At 36.7% G+C, this 15,388-nt stretch overlaps 2 protein-coding genes across 2 annotated transcripts; one reads left to right on the top strand and one right to left on the bottom strand.

Moving 5' to 3' along the window:
- Nucleotides 1-3,543: 3,543 nt before the first annotated feature.
- LOC143589218 (uncharacterized) lies at nt 3,544-7,680 on the bottom strand. Its single transcript, XM_077070042.1, has 4 exons — nt 7,519-7,680; nt 4,821-5,532; nt 4,500-4,667; nt 3,544-4,343 (listed from the first exon to the last, which is right to left on the bottom strand). Exons 1-4 carry the CDS (start codon nt 7,678-7,680, stop codon nt 3,544-3,546), a joined length of 1,842 nt encoding a protein of 613 aa, XP_076926157.1.
- LOC143589226 (putative WRKY transcription factor 40) lies at nt 7,532-9,385 on the top strand. Its single transcript, XM_077070058.1, has 3 exons — nt 7,532-8,059; nt 8,171-8,287; nt 9,016-9,385. Exons 1-3 carry the CDS (start codon nt 7,754-7,756, stop codon nt 9,301-9,303), a joined length of 711 nt encoding a protein of 236 aa, XP_076926173.1. The 5' UTR covers nt 7,532-7,753; the 3' UTR covers nt 9,304-9,385.
- Nucleotides 9,386-15,388: the final 6,003 nt, after the last annotated feature.

The raw sequence follows: 15,388 nt of genomic DNA, 5'->3' as shown, positions 1-15,388 counted from the left end.
AGTCCAAATGGCATAACGGTGAACTCGTAATGTCCATACCTCATTCAAGATACAGTTTTTGGAATATCTTCTTCTTGAACTTTCATTTGGTGGTACCCAGAGTGTAAATCTATTTTGGAAAAGAAACTCACTCCTTGAAACTGATCGAATATGTCATCAATTCTAGGTGTCGGGTATCGATTCTTAATTGTCACTTTGTTTAAGGCTCTATAGTAGATAATACACATCCTCACTGATTTGCCTTTCTTCTTTACAAATCATATCGGAGCTCCCCAAAGTGACGAACTAGGTCAAATATATCCCTTCTCTAGAAGCTCATCCAATTGTTTTTTTAATTCCTTCATTTCCGTATAAGCCGCCTCATAACATTTTAATCTATCGCGTAGCGCGACGATTAAGATAGTGGAACTTCGCGTAGCTCGAAGCCGCCTCTAGGATTGCATCGTCACACTAGGCTTGCCACGTGTCACCATGTTTCCTGTCACTAGGTTGGGCACGTGTAATTCCGCCGTGGTTACTACATCGCGTAGCGCGAGAAGGAGTCAGTAGGTTCGTCGTGTAGCGCGACACACCCATTCTTGGGTTTTGAAATACTCCTGTCACATAGCACGATGATTTACTTTTGATCCTTCGCGTAGCACAACAATTCTAAAACTAAAAAAATGTATTTTTAGTCCCTAGCTTATGAACTTGTCGGATTTGGTCTTAAAGTTTAAGGATGTTACAACGGTGATGGTTTAATGGTGGTCTAGGTGATGTAAGGTGAAAGAGATAATGGGATATAAATAAATCATAGGGGATGGATGGAATGAAGTTGAGGTGTTTTAGGAGGAATGGAATGGACTTGATAATAGATTATTCCATTCCATTGATCAACCAAACACATTTTTTTCATTTCCTCTAAATTAGTCATTCCATTCCTTCCTCCATTTCTACATACCAAACATTACCTAAAGGTCTAAAGCTAAATCATTAACTTACGTATTTATACAAGGTCATTCTCGTACTATAGGTCCAAGGTAACTCACAAGCATAAATCAGTGGAAATACTGATCCAAACAAAGGTGAATATGTCTAATATTTTTTTAAGCATAAATATAAACAAGGCATTTATACAAAAGTTTGCATGGGATTACAAATCCCTAAAACTTTAGTATATACCGGCATTCAAGCTAGTTATACGTGTGTTTAGATCCTTGCATATGTGCCTATGACCAGGGGCGTCTCCGAGATTTTTAATACCTCGACCGAGTCGAAATAAAAAGGCCTGCAAGCCTTAACAAATAACGAAATATACAAACTAATTTTTATAAACGACGATTAATGTTATAACAATAAACATAAAAAATATATAGTATTAATGTAACACCCCAATTTTCGAAACCCTAAAATTGAATGCTTATATGATTTGTTAATACAAAATTTATAAGAATTAATACTAGTTAATGTAATATAAACTTAATTTTTTGAACTTGTTTAAAAATTTTGGAATGTTGTTGAAATAAAAGTATTAAGTTAAGGATGAAATATAACTAAAGCAAAACTAAAAGGACTAAGTATGTAAATTGTAGATTTAATTATGAAATATAGATGAAGGGTCATTTCTGTCATTTCTTCAAACTTGAGTCATCACCTTCAAATTACAATCGTAAGTTTTTTGGTTTCCGGCAAAAGTTTTCCGGTGATTCCGGCAGGGTTTAAACATCAAAACTAACGAACGAATCGACCAATGGACGATGCCAATTAACTTGGGATCCTTTACCTGAAAAGATATGTACGTATATAAAAGTTTTGGCCCCCGAAAATAGCGTACCCCGGCCGGAGGTGCGGCTCGCACACCCTCCGGGCCGCCCCTGCCTATTAAGGTTATATCTGGTCAAACTAAAACGGATCAACCAAAGATGGGTCAGATCAAACCTAAATGGGGTGGGTAAAAAATTTACATCATATAAACTTGTATATAAATTTAAGTAACAAATTTCATTAAACATAACAAACAAAATACGTATTACAATTTACCTTTACGTGATTTTATCTTATGAAAACGGTCAACTATAGCCTCATTCATAACACCTACAATTGCTTTTTTTCCCCATCATTTAAATAGTGTAGAATTATTAATCATTAAAAAATGATACTTTGAATAAATTCATATTTCGGTCTGATTATTATAACAGTCATACTAGACTCTAAATTAAATCGAATGTTTTAGAAACCTAGAACCCAAATCATCGTTTCTCTAATGACAACAAAAATCTAATGCCTTTTAAATTTCAAGAAACACGGAAGCAATTAAATCAAAACGGGACCAACATAAATCAAAATAAAAATTGTAAACAATTGATGAGCATATCACGTATTTCAAAATAAAAACAAGAAACCGATATCACAAAAAAAAATCTAAATTGCATATACATGGTCATATATGATTTTTTTTATCTCTCACTCCCGTATAACTTGCATATTCAAAATTTCAATTTATGATGTGGTTAGACAATTAAGCAATTTGGGTTTAATTGTTATTTTTCAAAACAAAATAAATTATGGCTTGGAAAGTTGAGCTCAAAATGTTGGGGTTGTGGCATTGAAAATAATAAGGATGGTGTACATGGGTCGTTGTGCTTAATATATTCGAAGTTTTTAACATAGACTAGATATTTGAGTGGGTGCCTACGCTTCTCATGGCCTAACACTGGATCCGCCCCTAGGCATAAGTTACGCATGCCTCACCACACTTAGTACCATATCCTCGTCTCATTGAGCTAGTCTATAGGGTTGTGAGGGATGGACTATGTGACATAATTGATACACTGGTCTAGAGAGTCGTTGATTGTTTCGAGTATGAACTAAAGGTTTATATAACTAATTTTAAGCGTCAGCATGTTCGCCAGAATGTATTGCTGATGTATTTTATAAACTGTTCTAAATGTAATGAGGAATAGAGGTTAAAAGATTATGTTATTAGCCGTTAGATAATCTGATTGCTCAGATGTGTTAATATTGTAAATAGATGTAAATTAATATTTTCTTAAGATAAACTCTTTTTGTAACAATGACGAGTATTTAAATCCCGGGTTTTGAATATAATAATATTTTTGTTATACCAAGACTTTCGCTATGCATATAAATTTGATATATTTACAAAACAGATACCAATGTTAGTCACACCTATACTTCAGCAGCCGGGTGTGACATTGGTGACTAGCTGCAACCATGGTTTTGAATTATATTTTTAATTGAAAGAGCATGTAATCGTAAACTAAAGACAAGGATTTGCTATCACGGTAGTCCTTGAAGTGACATTGTAGAAACAGTGGCGGATCCAGGAATTTTTTTTGGGTGGTTCACTACTTTTATATGTTTCAATTTCACCGAGTCGGGTATATAAAATTCCGGGTCGGTTTGAGGTTCGGGTCGGTTCGATGGTTCGGGAAAAGTTCATTACATAATAAAAATACGATAAAATAATAAAAGAGACACCGTCATTAGAAATTAAAAAACACATAATATCAATACAATAGTCTTTATGAATTAAAAAAATTCTTATAGTTGTTCCTTACGAGTCTTCATCTTTTGAAATCGTTGCATTACTTCTTCAACCGAAACTTGTTGGAGGAATTCCCTTTCAATGTAACAAATGCAAGAATCGTTCATGTATTCATCACCCATCCTATTACGCAAATCCGTTTTCACATTCTTCATTGAAGAAAAACATCTTTCAACACTTGCCGTTGCAACCGGCAAAACCAATGATAACTTTATTAAACGATACACTAACGGATAATCAATGTGTAATCTTGTTTTCACCATCATTTTAGCAAGATCGCCTAAGCCACTCAAGTTGGCAAACCGCTTATCTTCTTTCACGTTAGTAATGTAGTGGCCAAGTTCATATACAAGCTTCTCCTTTTCATCAAAATCAAAATCACATGGATACATCTCGGCCAAGTTTATCAAGTTTACTTTACTAAAGGCACAAAAATTACAAGACGGGCTCAAAGAACTCATATTAGTAAGCAATTTAGTGGTTACCTCATTAAAGCGGCTTCCAAGCTCTTGAATTTGCATGTCGAGAACCGTGTTGAAATTATTAACCACATAATGATGACGATTGGTGATACCGGTCTTCTTTCTTTTAAATCTCGGGTCAACATACTCGGCTTCCATATCAACCACTTCAATTTCATATTTTTCACAAAAGGATGTGACATCTTCCAAAAGTGAGTCAAAACCTTCAAGTAGATACCTTTTTAGGCCTTCATCAGTTAACTTAACTAGCTTAACTGCATTCAACATATCTTGATCTTTTCTTTGAAGCGCTTGACACAATGTGTTAGTAACACCTAAGATGTATTTCATCAAATGTAAATAAAATACAAAATTAAAAGTTTTTATGAATTCTTGAAGCCCACGTGATTCATTTTGGTAATTTGAAAACTCTCTCGATTTTTCTATATATTCAAGCACGTCAATAACACGAGGATATAAAGTAAGCAAACGGAGAATTGTTTTTTCATGAGAACTCCAACGTGTATCCCCAGCTCTTGCAAGTGACAACTCTTGATTCTTTCCACTTCCGGTTTCAACTTCCGAATTCAATCCCAAACTTTCTCTTTGACTTTCTCTTAACAAATCTATTCTTTTACAAGATCCACTAACAACATTTACTAAATTTGATAATTCTTTATAAAGTCTGTAAATCTCATAATGTTTGGTTGCAAGGCCCACAACAACAAGTTGAAGTTGGTGAGCAAAACAATGAACATAATATGCCGAAGAATTTTCTTTCAAAATTAAAGCTTTCAAACCATTAAACTCACCGGACATGTTGCTTGCACCGTCATATCCTTGGCCTCTTACTCTACTAATACTCAAGTTGTGGCGAGCAAATAGGTCATCAATTGCAGCTTTAAGAGATAACGCGGTTGTTTCCATAACATGAACAAGGCCAATAAATCGCTCCTTCACAAATCCTAATTTATCAACATATCTTAAAACCACAGCCATTTGTTCTTTTTTAGAAATATCTCTCGATTCATCAACTAATATGGAAAAGACATCATCATTAAGTTCTTCAAATATCCTCTTTAATACTTCTTCTGCAAAACAATTACAAAGTTCTTTCTGGATTGATGGAGACGTCATTTGATTATTCCCGGGAGCATTACCCAATATAACCTTACCAATTTCTTCACTTAGTTCTCCAAACACTTTTAAGAACTCAATAAAATTTCCCCTGTAAAGAGATTCTTCAGACTCATCATGACCACGAAAAGCTAATGAACCATTCAACAATGCTTTGGTAAGTCTAGCCGAAGCATGTAATCGGATTCTATATTGTTTTTTATGTAGATCTGTTCCCTTATCAATGGCCACAGGTATAGACTGAGCTTGGTTAAGTAAGTCTTTCCCCTTTTTACGTGCTTTGTTGTGAAAACTATTGATTTTTCCAACATGATTGCTAAATTTCTCCCGACACCTATTCCAACATCGCAATCCTTCACTTAGAAATGCATCATTTTGTCCACTTTCCTTAAACAAGTAACAATGCAAACAATACACTTTATCCGCTTTGACACTATATTCCAACCAATTTCCAAATTCACTAGTGTACCATTCCTCATTAAAGCGTCTTAATTTACCACTAAAATTTGTTAGAGGACAATCATGCACGGTTGGTTGACATGGACCTCTAAGTAGATATGCCCGTCTAATTTCATCTTTTTGACTTGGGTGATAAGATGAAATTGGTTGCCTTTCGGAAGGATCCCATGGTAGATCATCCAAATTTATTTTTAATGGTTTACTACTTGAAGATGATGATCCAAGGTTCGATGGTTCACTTTGATAATATCTCTTCATATTCAAAATACCTACAAATCAACAATTTCAAACTAACAAATTTAAAACTAAGAAACTAACAAAAACTAACAAACTAACAAATTAAAACCAATAATCATTAAGGCTTTATTGTAACTGCCAATGTGTGTTGTTTGATTGAGCTTTATTTGTTTTATTCACATAAGTTTATTTAGTGTTGGTGAATGCAGATGGTTATCATTAATCACAAAGCAAACTACTTTCAATAATCATTTCGAATAAATAAAAAAAATAAAGTTACAAATATCAAAACAAATTTTCAGAGTTAACATAAGTTACAAGAAGGACTGGGTTTACAAAAAAAAAAGGACTGGGTTTACAAGAAGGACAGAGTTAACATATGTTAACACTCGTTTTTGTTTGTCATTAAACAATGTCATAAATTACAAAAAAAAAAGTTTGCGTCATATAAACAAGACCAATTTTGACCTATATTATAATAACATACCAAATAAAAATACATCTGCTAAACTTACCAGCCACCATACATTCTCTCAAATTACCACCACCAGTCACCCACGAACATCACCAGGAACGCCGGCCATCACCATGAAAGCCATCACCACCACGACATTTTGCCAGCACCACCAGTCAAGAACGCATCACCATCAAGTCATTCCGTCACCAGCACCAGACGCCAGACGCCTGATCGGTTATAGGATCAATTCGTGCTTAATTTCGGTTCTGTGATTGCATTCCAGCAGTTTCGTTTAGGTAATGATTATTGATTCTTGTCAAAACAGTGTCTGAAGCAGGTCAATTTTGTGTTTTCTATCTTGCCCTAGAAATTTAGGAAAGTGATTTATTTGATTATTTTAATGTGTTATAATGAGATTAGGAGTCAGTAGTGTAAATTTACTCGTCTTCGTTCAAAAACTTGAATCCGACCCCCTCCGTTTCTGAAAATTTTTATACACATTTTCGCCCCCCCTGGTGTTTTCGTCTGAGCTTCACCACTAAAGAAGAGGTTTTGCCCATATACAAAAGTGCACTAGAACGCTTCAGCATATGGCATACGACATATGCATGACATATGACTATTTGGATGATTATCTTCAAATGTCTGAGAAAAATACAGTACGAATAAGTATTTATAAATTATGCAAATGTGTCATTAAGTTAAATACTTACGTAAACCAACTTAGATTGGCATCCAAAAAATATATATGAAGGACGCTTAATTGACACGCATTTGGTCTCATAAAAGGAAAGTGACATGTAGTGAGCAACCCGACATGAGCATCGTCACTAAAAAAATTAGATGAATGATGTATTCAATAACTTGATAATCACAAACAAAGGTCGGACGATTTATATGAATAAAGAATCGTGGGTACGATAGATGACCTTAATGAATTAGAATTTTAAGTAATTAACTTTTTTATTTTGAAAAGAAAAATAAATTAATAGTAAAGATTTGAAATATGCTCAAATAATATTTTTTTTTTAAATTCAGGAGTTTATTTTCTTAAGAAAATTAGAAAGCTTAAAACAAAATAATTTTGAAATTTAATATGGAAACATATGGGGTCCAACTGAATGATGATTAAACATGCATAGACAATTCCAACAAGTAATTAAATACATATTGTTTTATTAGGCAGCCCCTTCCATTGAAATTTCCAAACCAAATTAAACCAGACCAAGACCTTTGACTCTATTTGTCCTCCCACTTCTATAAGAGCTGTGACCCCTTGTGAGTTTCTCCTTCAATCTTTTCAATAGACCTTCAAACCAGCAGCTAGCAATGGTAGTCACACCATTCACCATAGACCTCAATCTTAATGATCCCTTCTGCATAACTGATCATGACACAGTAAGTAAATACCAACCTACATACATACATATATATTATATAAGCATTTAAGTCCTTATGATTAATTGCTTGTTTACGTGTGATCAGGTTGATGATGATGATGATACCGTTTACAATTTAAGTCGAAAAAACAAGAAGCTGAAAGAGATGCTTACTGCTGTATTGGACGAGTATAACTCTCTAACAACTCATGTTAAGAAACTAATGGAATACAAAGAAGAATACGAGTCGAGTCCGGTTAAGCGAAAACTGGATCATGGTGAAACCGTTGAACAAGGCTCGTGGAAGAGGCCGAAAGAGGACTTACCGGTATCAGGAATTAAGAGAGTTTATGTGAAAGTAGATCCGTCCGATAAAAGCCTGGTAATTATCTTTTGAACAAGAAGCTAGTAGTAATCAAGCTAGCTAGGACTCTTGATTTTATGTGATTATTTGATGGAAAGAGTTGTTTTAATCAATTGTTGCATTTTAAAGGTGGTGAAAGATGGATATCAATGGAGGAAATATGGACAAAAGGTGACAAGAGATAACCCATCACCTAGAGCATACTACAAGTGCTCTTTTGCACCTATCTGCCCAGTCAAGAAGAAGGTAATATATATTGGGTTAGTGTTAAAAATTACAAACTTACTACACCGTCTCATTTTATTTGGCGCACCCTCTCCTTCAACTTGTTATATCAGTATACTTTCAGAGGGCGTTGATGAAAATTTAGGGGGGTTATGTTTAGCCAATTCTACAAGAAATTTGAGTTTTAGGCGACAAAATGTGGATATAGAACTCTCTCTCTCTTTCTCTCTACAAGATTTGCATAAACATTTCAAGAATACATAAAATTTACTTAAAATTTGAATAACTTAATTAGGGTTTGATCCCGTCATCAATTTGAATATTTGATAAGAAGATATTTTAACAAACCAAACCGTTGATCAGTTAGCTTAATAAATCAAACTAATACAACTTAATCTACACATAAGTAAACCTAGAAAGGCCAAAATTAATGACCCTGGATGATGCGGTAGTGGGTGACTGACACTAATACAACCCGTTATAACTTGACGCATCGCCATCAATGCCATATATATGTAGATTTCTGAAGCAATTAGCTACAAGATTATAAGTAATCTTCACAATTACTTATAAATAATAGTAGCTAACTAATAGTATTTTATGTAAGTGGGAGATTGTAGAATCTAATAATGATTTTAACTAAGTATTGAACTCCTTTGCCCAGACTACTACCTTAGGATATCTGGAGTGCTACAAACATAAGTTAATAATTTCATGAAAGTTCTCTAAGCACACAAAGTTGTTTTCAGGTGCAAAGAAGTGTGGATGATGATGGTGTTGTTGTTGCAACCTATGAAGGAGAACACAACCATAGAAGCCCTATGCAAGAGGCTGCATACGCTTTAGCAAACGAGCGAGATAATTCAACTAACGAAAGATGGTTTGACTCGCCAAAACAGCTTGATGAAGTTTTGGTGGAACATATGGCTAATTATTTATGTAAAGACCCAAACTTCACTTCAGAACTTGCTGCTGCAATTACCTCCAGGCTCCAAGATCTCAGAAGTCAGTTTCTACAAAGTATGTTAATGAACTAGTACTGATGATTGGTCCATATATATAGAGCCTATATATATGTGAATGAAGTTTTGTTGGTATGCATGATCATATGTTTATATGGAGAAGAGGCTTGCATAAACCATGTCCACAAGCCAAAATCCGTACTCTTCAATGATGGAACCAAAGAGAGAGTGATAAAATTTAAACACATGATTTTTCACTGAGATTATCTTTTTAGTGTGAATAGATTCAAAAATTTGGTTTTTGCCATGTTTAGTTTTGCAACTTTTGTAGCATTCAAATAAAAATTTCTTTGATATAAAGTATATATGGTAATTGCATGATTAGATCCCGCTCCACTTTCGTTGATAACTCGTGATTCCCTCATTCCACAAATTCAAATACTTGAATTGTTTCTTGAGCTCAAAATGGTAAAGTTAGTGGTAGGGTGTTCGGTATTCAAATCGGACTTAAACACTTAAAATCTGATTTGAATTTGGTTTTTAATATTCGAATTTGATTCGACTAGAATAAGGAAATCGCATTTCGAATTAAATACCAGTTCGCTTGAAATTCAAATTGGATTCCAAGTAATTACCCTAAACCCCCCAACATGTTTAAAATTCTAAATCACTAATATACCAAGTCGCTCCAAGCCTCTAATCTCTATTGCCCCCTTTTTCACTTTTCAAAAATTCGGAATCTACAATTTCACTCCGTTAAAAAAACATAGATGATTGAACATTTCTGGTTCACCGTTATCTCAACCCTCAAAGCTAGCTCATAACTATCGCCGAAGAACATTAAGTCAATTTATAGTTTATGTATTTAATTTCGAATTTATTTACATTTATTACCCCCACCCCTTCATATGGTTTTATCGTATCAAAATTGACGACCTCATCGTAGTCTGTCAACTACCCTCAACTAGGGGTGTTCAATAGTTGAATCATATATGAACAAATGGAACTTTGATTCGAACTGAATCATCAAATAGCAAGTAACTTTTATATACTTCGTTACTTTAAAAATATATATTACCATAAAATTGGGTACTTTTTTTCTTTATAATATGTGTATAATATTGGTATATATTTTATATAAAAAATGTTATTTAAAGTGTAAACTACATGAATAACTTTGTTTGTTATACAATTTACACAATGTTGCTACGTTTTGTCTAGGTCTGGAATGATTTTTTGTTATGTAAAATATGGTGTTTGTTATTCTATTTACATGATATTGTTAAGTATCTGGTTTGAATGTTTTGTACTACGGTAAGTGGTTGTTATACCATTTTGCATGGTGCTACTACGGGCGTCAAAGACGTGTGTTCGTAAACAGACGCAAACACACTCGCCTATAAAAGCCCTATACGTAGCATTATTATTGGTTTCTATTTTTTATGTTCACATCATTTATACATGGACCATATTCTATGTATGTATGTTTGTATTTGTGTGTGTATACATGTAAGATTTTTTAAGATAGAAACTTCAAAACATGAATTAGATTTTATCTTATAAGGGCAATTTCATGTATACACTTACAAACTTGGAAAATATTATACATACTCATGTATCATATATGTCTTGACAAAATAGTTAAAATATCAAATATATACTCAAGACCGATTTAATACATGACCATTTTACCATTTTTTCTAAAACTTTAAAATTTCATATATTGCATCCATCTTTGACCTTAATTTTTTTTATTTACCTATTGTCGAAGCATGAAATGAATCTGACCTGATCCATGACGATGTTTCCACGGATTTTCGAGATGAACGAACCACGTCTTGATCTTCTTCTCCGGTTGCTTAAGACCTGCAATGGTTTTTCGGGGGTGTGGAGGCGACTGCTAAGAAATCTTAAAGATCTATTGTTTACAGACACAAAAAAGTGGTGGTGGCTCTTATTGAGCATCACCCATAATAAGGAGGTGGAGACCTCCTTATATAGAGAGCCTTATGGCCACCATCATGGTACCCTAATGGGCCTAGCCCAGTTAGGGTTACCTCCACAAAACCCCCTCAGCCCAATAACATTGTATTAGTCCATATAATAAAATAAGCCAAACATAATAAATTTAGGGTCGTAAAACCGGGTTTAGTACCATACCCCTACAAGCCCCCCAAGTCCAGCGTTGCCCCTGGGCGCGCAAGCGTCTAGGTGGAGCGCTGGACTTTATGAGGTGTGTTAGGCTATGAGGCGGTTTTTTCCCTTTTCTTTGGCCTTGTCTTTATTGTCTTTGAGTTTTGGGAGGTTTTCCTCATGATGGTGACATGTTGCGGTCCTTATGATAATGATGGCGCCCTGGCATAAATAAGATATAGCACGCATCATAGTGGCGCGAGGCCTGATAAAAGATGGAGCGCGCATCTCGATAATAATGTAACATAACTTGCGCGCGAGGCAGCTTATGAGTTATGAGAATAATAAAGCCTGCGCGCGAGGCGACTTACGGATCTATAAGAATAATAAGGCTTGCGCGAGTTGCGGCTTATGTGCTATAATAATAATGAAGCTTGCGCGCGAGGCGATTTATGAGCTGTAAGAAAAATAAAGCTTGCGCGTGAGGCGACTTTCGAGCTATAAGAATAATGAAGCTTGCGCGAGTTGCGGCTTACGAGCTATAATAATAATGAAGCTTGCGCGCGAGGCGACTTATGAGCTGTAAGAAAAATAAAGCCTGCGCGCGTGGCGACTTACGAGCTATAATAATAATGAAGCTTGCGCGCGAGGCGACTTATGAGCTGTAAGAATAATAAAGCTTGCGCGTGAGGCGACTTACGAGCTATAAGAATAATGAAGCTTGCGCGCGAGGCGACTTATGAGCTGTAAGAATAATAAAGCTTGCGCGTGAGGCGACTTACGAGCTATAATAATAATGAAGCTTGCTCGCGAACCGACTTATGAGCTGTAAGAAAAATAAAGCTTGCACGAGTTGCGGCTTACGAGCTATAATAATAATGAAGCTTGCGCGCGAGGCGACTTATGAGCTATAAGAATAATAAAGCTTGCGCGTGAGGCGACTTACGAGCTATAAGAATAATGAAGCTTGCGCGAGTTGCGGCTTACGAGCTATAATAATAATGAAGCTTGCGCGCGAGGCGACTTATGAGCTGTAAGAATAATAAAGCTTGCGCGTGAGGCGACTTACGAGCTATAAGAATAATGAAGCTTGCGCGAGTTGCGGCTTACGAGCTATAATAATAATGAAGCTTGCGCGCGAGGCGACTAATGAGCTGTAAGAAAAATAAAGCCTGCGCGCGTGGCGACTTACGAGCTATAATAATAATGAAGCTTGCGCGAGAGGCGACTTACGAGCTATAATAATAATGAAGCTTGCACGAGTTGCGGCTTACCAGCTATAAGAATAATAAAGCTGGCGCGTGGCCATGTGGGATATTATTAGGCTCCCGCCCTAAGATTCGGATGTCTTCTATTGCGATAACGTGGTGGTGGTATACCACGACAGTCCCCTAATTCATTGCTGCTAAATGAGGTTGTCCTTATCCTGATTTGGGATTAGACTACTCATTTGTTATGTCGCTTGCGCATAGGCTCTGGCTTTGTGCTATGCGCCACGCGTAGATGTTGCAAGCGCGTGCGCGTAGACTTTATGTCCCGCGCCGCGCGCAGATGTTGCATGCGCGTGCGCGTAGACTATGTCCCGTGCCACGCACAGATGTTGCATGCGCGTGCGCGTAGACTTTGTGTCATGCGCCATGCGCAGATGTTGCGTGCGCGTGCGCGTAGACTGTGATATGTGAGAGCATGTGATGCGTAAGCATATGTAATATGCGTGAGCATATGTGATGCGTGAGCATATGTGGTGCATGAGCATGTGATATGCGACTGCGCTCAAGCATCATGGTGGTGTGCATGTTGAACGGAGCGGAGCTGCGTTCGGTCTTGTATTCGGCGCGAAGCCGTATGGGTTTATGAGGATTCCCAACCTTTAAGTCTGGCGCTTGGCCTGATGGGTTTATAAGGATTCCCAACCTTTAAGTTTGGCGCGTGGCCTGATGGGTTTATGAGGATTCCCAACCTTTAAGTATGGCGTGTAGCCATATGGGATATTATGAGGATTCCCAACCTTTAAGCATGGCGCGTAGCCATATGGGATATTATGAGGATTCCCAACCTTTAAGCATGGCGCGTAGCCATATGGGATATTATGAGGATTCCCAACCTTTAAGCATGGCGCGTAGCCATATGGGATATTATGAGGATTCCCAACCTTTAAGTTTGGCGCGTAGCCATATGGGATATTATGAGGATTCCCAACCTTTAAGTTTGGCGCGTAGCCATATGGGATATTATGAGGATTCCCAACCTTTAAGTTTGGCGCGTAGCCATATGGGATATTATGAGGATTCCCAACCTTTAAGTTTGGCGCGTAGCCATATGGGATATTATGAGGATTCCCAACCTTTAAGTATGGCGCGTAGCCATATGGGATATTATGAGGATTCCCAACCTTTAAGTTTGGCGCGTGGCCTGATGCGCGCATGCACGGCGATGGAGTGGTGACTCGCGAGTGCGCGTGCATGGCGGAGGTCTCTTGCGCAAAACCCACATGGTGGAGGTCTTTTGCGCGAAACCCACGTGGTGGTTCCCGCGGCGGCACATGCACGGCTGCGGAGTGAGAATCCGCGGGCGCGCGTACATGGCAGCGGAAGTCTGGTAATTTTTGGATCTGCAATTTAAGAGTTAGATCTGCAATTTTAAACCTAAAATCCAGGTCTGTAATCTAGATCTAGATCTGTAAATCAGCTCTAGATAGATCTGAAGCTCGTAGCGGATTTAAAACCATCACAGATCCGGAGACTTGATCATTCGAATCAAGCCGTTTCTTTTTGCACAGATCTGGAAGCCTCCTTTAGATCTATGGATCTTTTTGAGCTTTAATAGAACAAGCCTTGAAGCCTTTTTCTGTAAACTTCCAGATCTGGGTTTTTCCTGGGAGAGATCTGACAACCGAGAGGGAGATCGAAGGGTAGTTCGTTACCGTCCCACGGATGGCGCCAATGTCGAAGCATGAAATGAATCTGACCTGATCCATGACGATGTTTCCACGGATTTTCGAGATGAACGAACCACGTCTTGATCTTCTTCTCCGGTTGCTTGAGACCTGCAATGGTTTTTCGGGGGTGTGGAGGCGACTGCTAAGAAATCTTAAAGATCTCTTGTTTACAGACACAAAAAAGTGGTGGTGGCTCTTATTGAGCATCACCCATAATAAGGAGGTGGAGACCTCCTTATATAGAGAGCCTCATGGCCACCATCATGGTACCCTAATGGGCCTAGCCCAGTTAGGGTTACCTCCACAAAACCCCCTCAGCCCAATAACATTGTATTAGTCCATATAATAAAATAAGCCAAACATAATAAATTTAGGGTCGTAAAACCGGGTTTAGTACCATACCCCTACACCTATTTTAGCTTAATTTATTTTTTACCCATTCGATTGTTCGCTTATTTGCTTCCAAGAGAACATAAGAAAAGAGACAATGGTTCGGTTCACTTGCTTATCGTCAATCATCCAAATAAAATACAATGGAAAGGGATAGAATGGTTATTAGGTTAAAATTTGATAGAGTTTGGTATATATGATATTTTTAGTTTTGTTTGAGTGTATATGAAAATTTTCAAGTTTGTAAACGTATATATTTATTTATTTATTTTTTTGAACGGCCAACAAACCAATTTTATAATACAAAAATACTAAATATTAAATTAATCTTTTATGATATATTATACCCCACTCCAATTTGGTTTGTAAAAGATGCTCCCCTCATTTGGCAAATTCATATCGTTTAAAGTTTGTATGGAATGGACTTCTGTTTGTATATGTTTATGGTAGTGTATAAAGGAGATTTGTCTGCTTTATATGGAGACAACACTTTGCATAAATCCTGTGGATTGTAGACATGTGAAATATTACAGAGATTTGAATTCCATCGTCAATGATTGAACCAAAGAGATGGAGATAAGAACACATGTAACATCACTGATGAGATTATCTTTCCTGCAGTGTGAACAGATTCAATAATTTTTTATTTTTATTTATTTATTCCACCATCACTAATTGTTGGATGTTGAAGAAGGTGTG

Source organism: Bidens hawaiensis, unplaced genomic scaffold (genome assembly GCF_021521415.1).
Source record: "Bidens hawaiensis isolate Kalapana, Puna unplaced genomic scaffold, B.hawaiensis_p1.1 tig00037278_1, whole genome shotgun sequence".
NCBI lineage: Eukaryota > Viridiplantae > Streptophyta > Magnoliopsida > Asterales > Asteraceae > Bidens > Bidens hawaiensis.
This window is presented reverse-complemented; position numbering and strand designations above follow the sequence as displayed.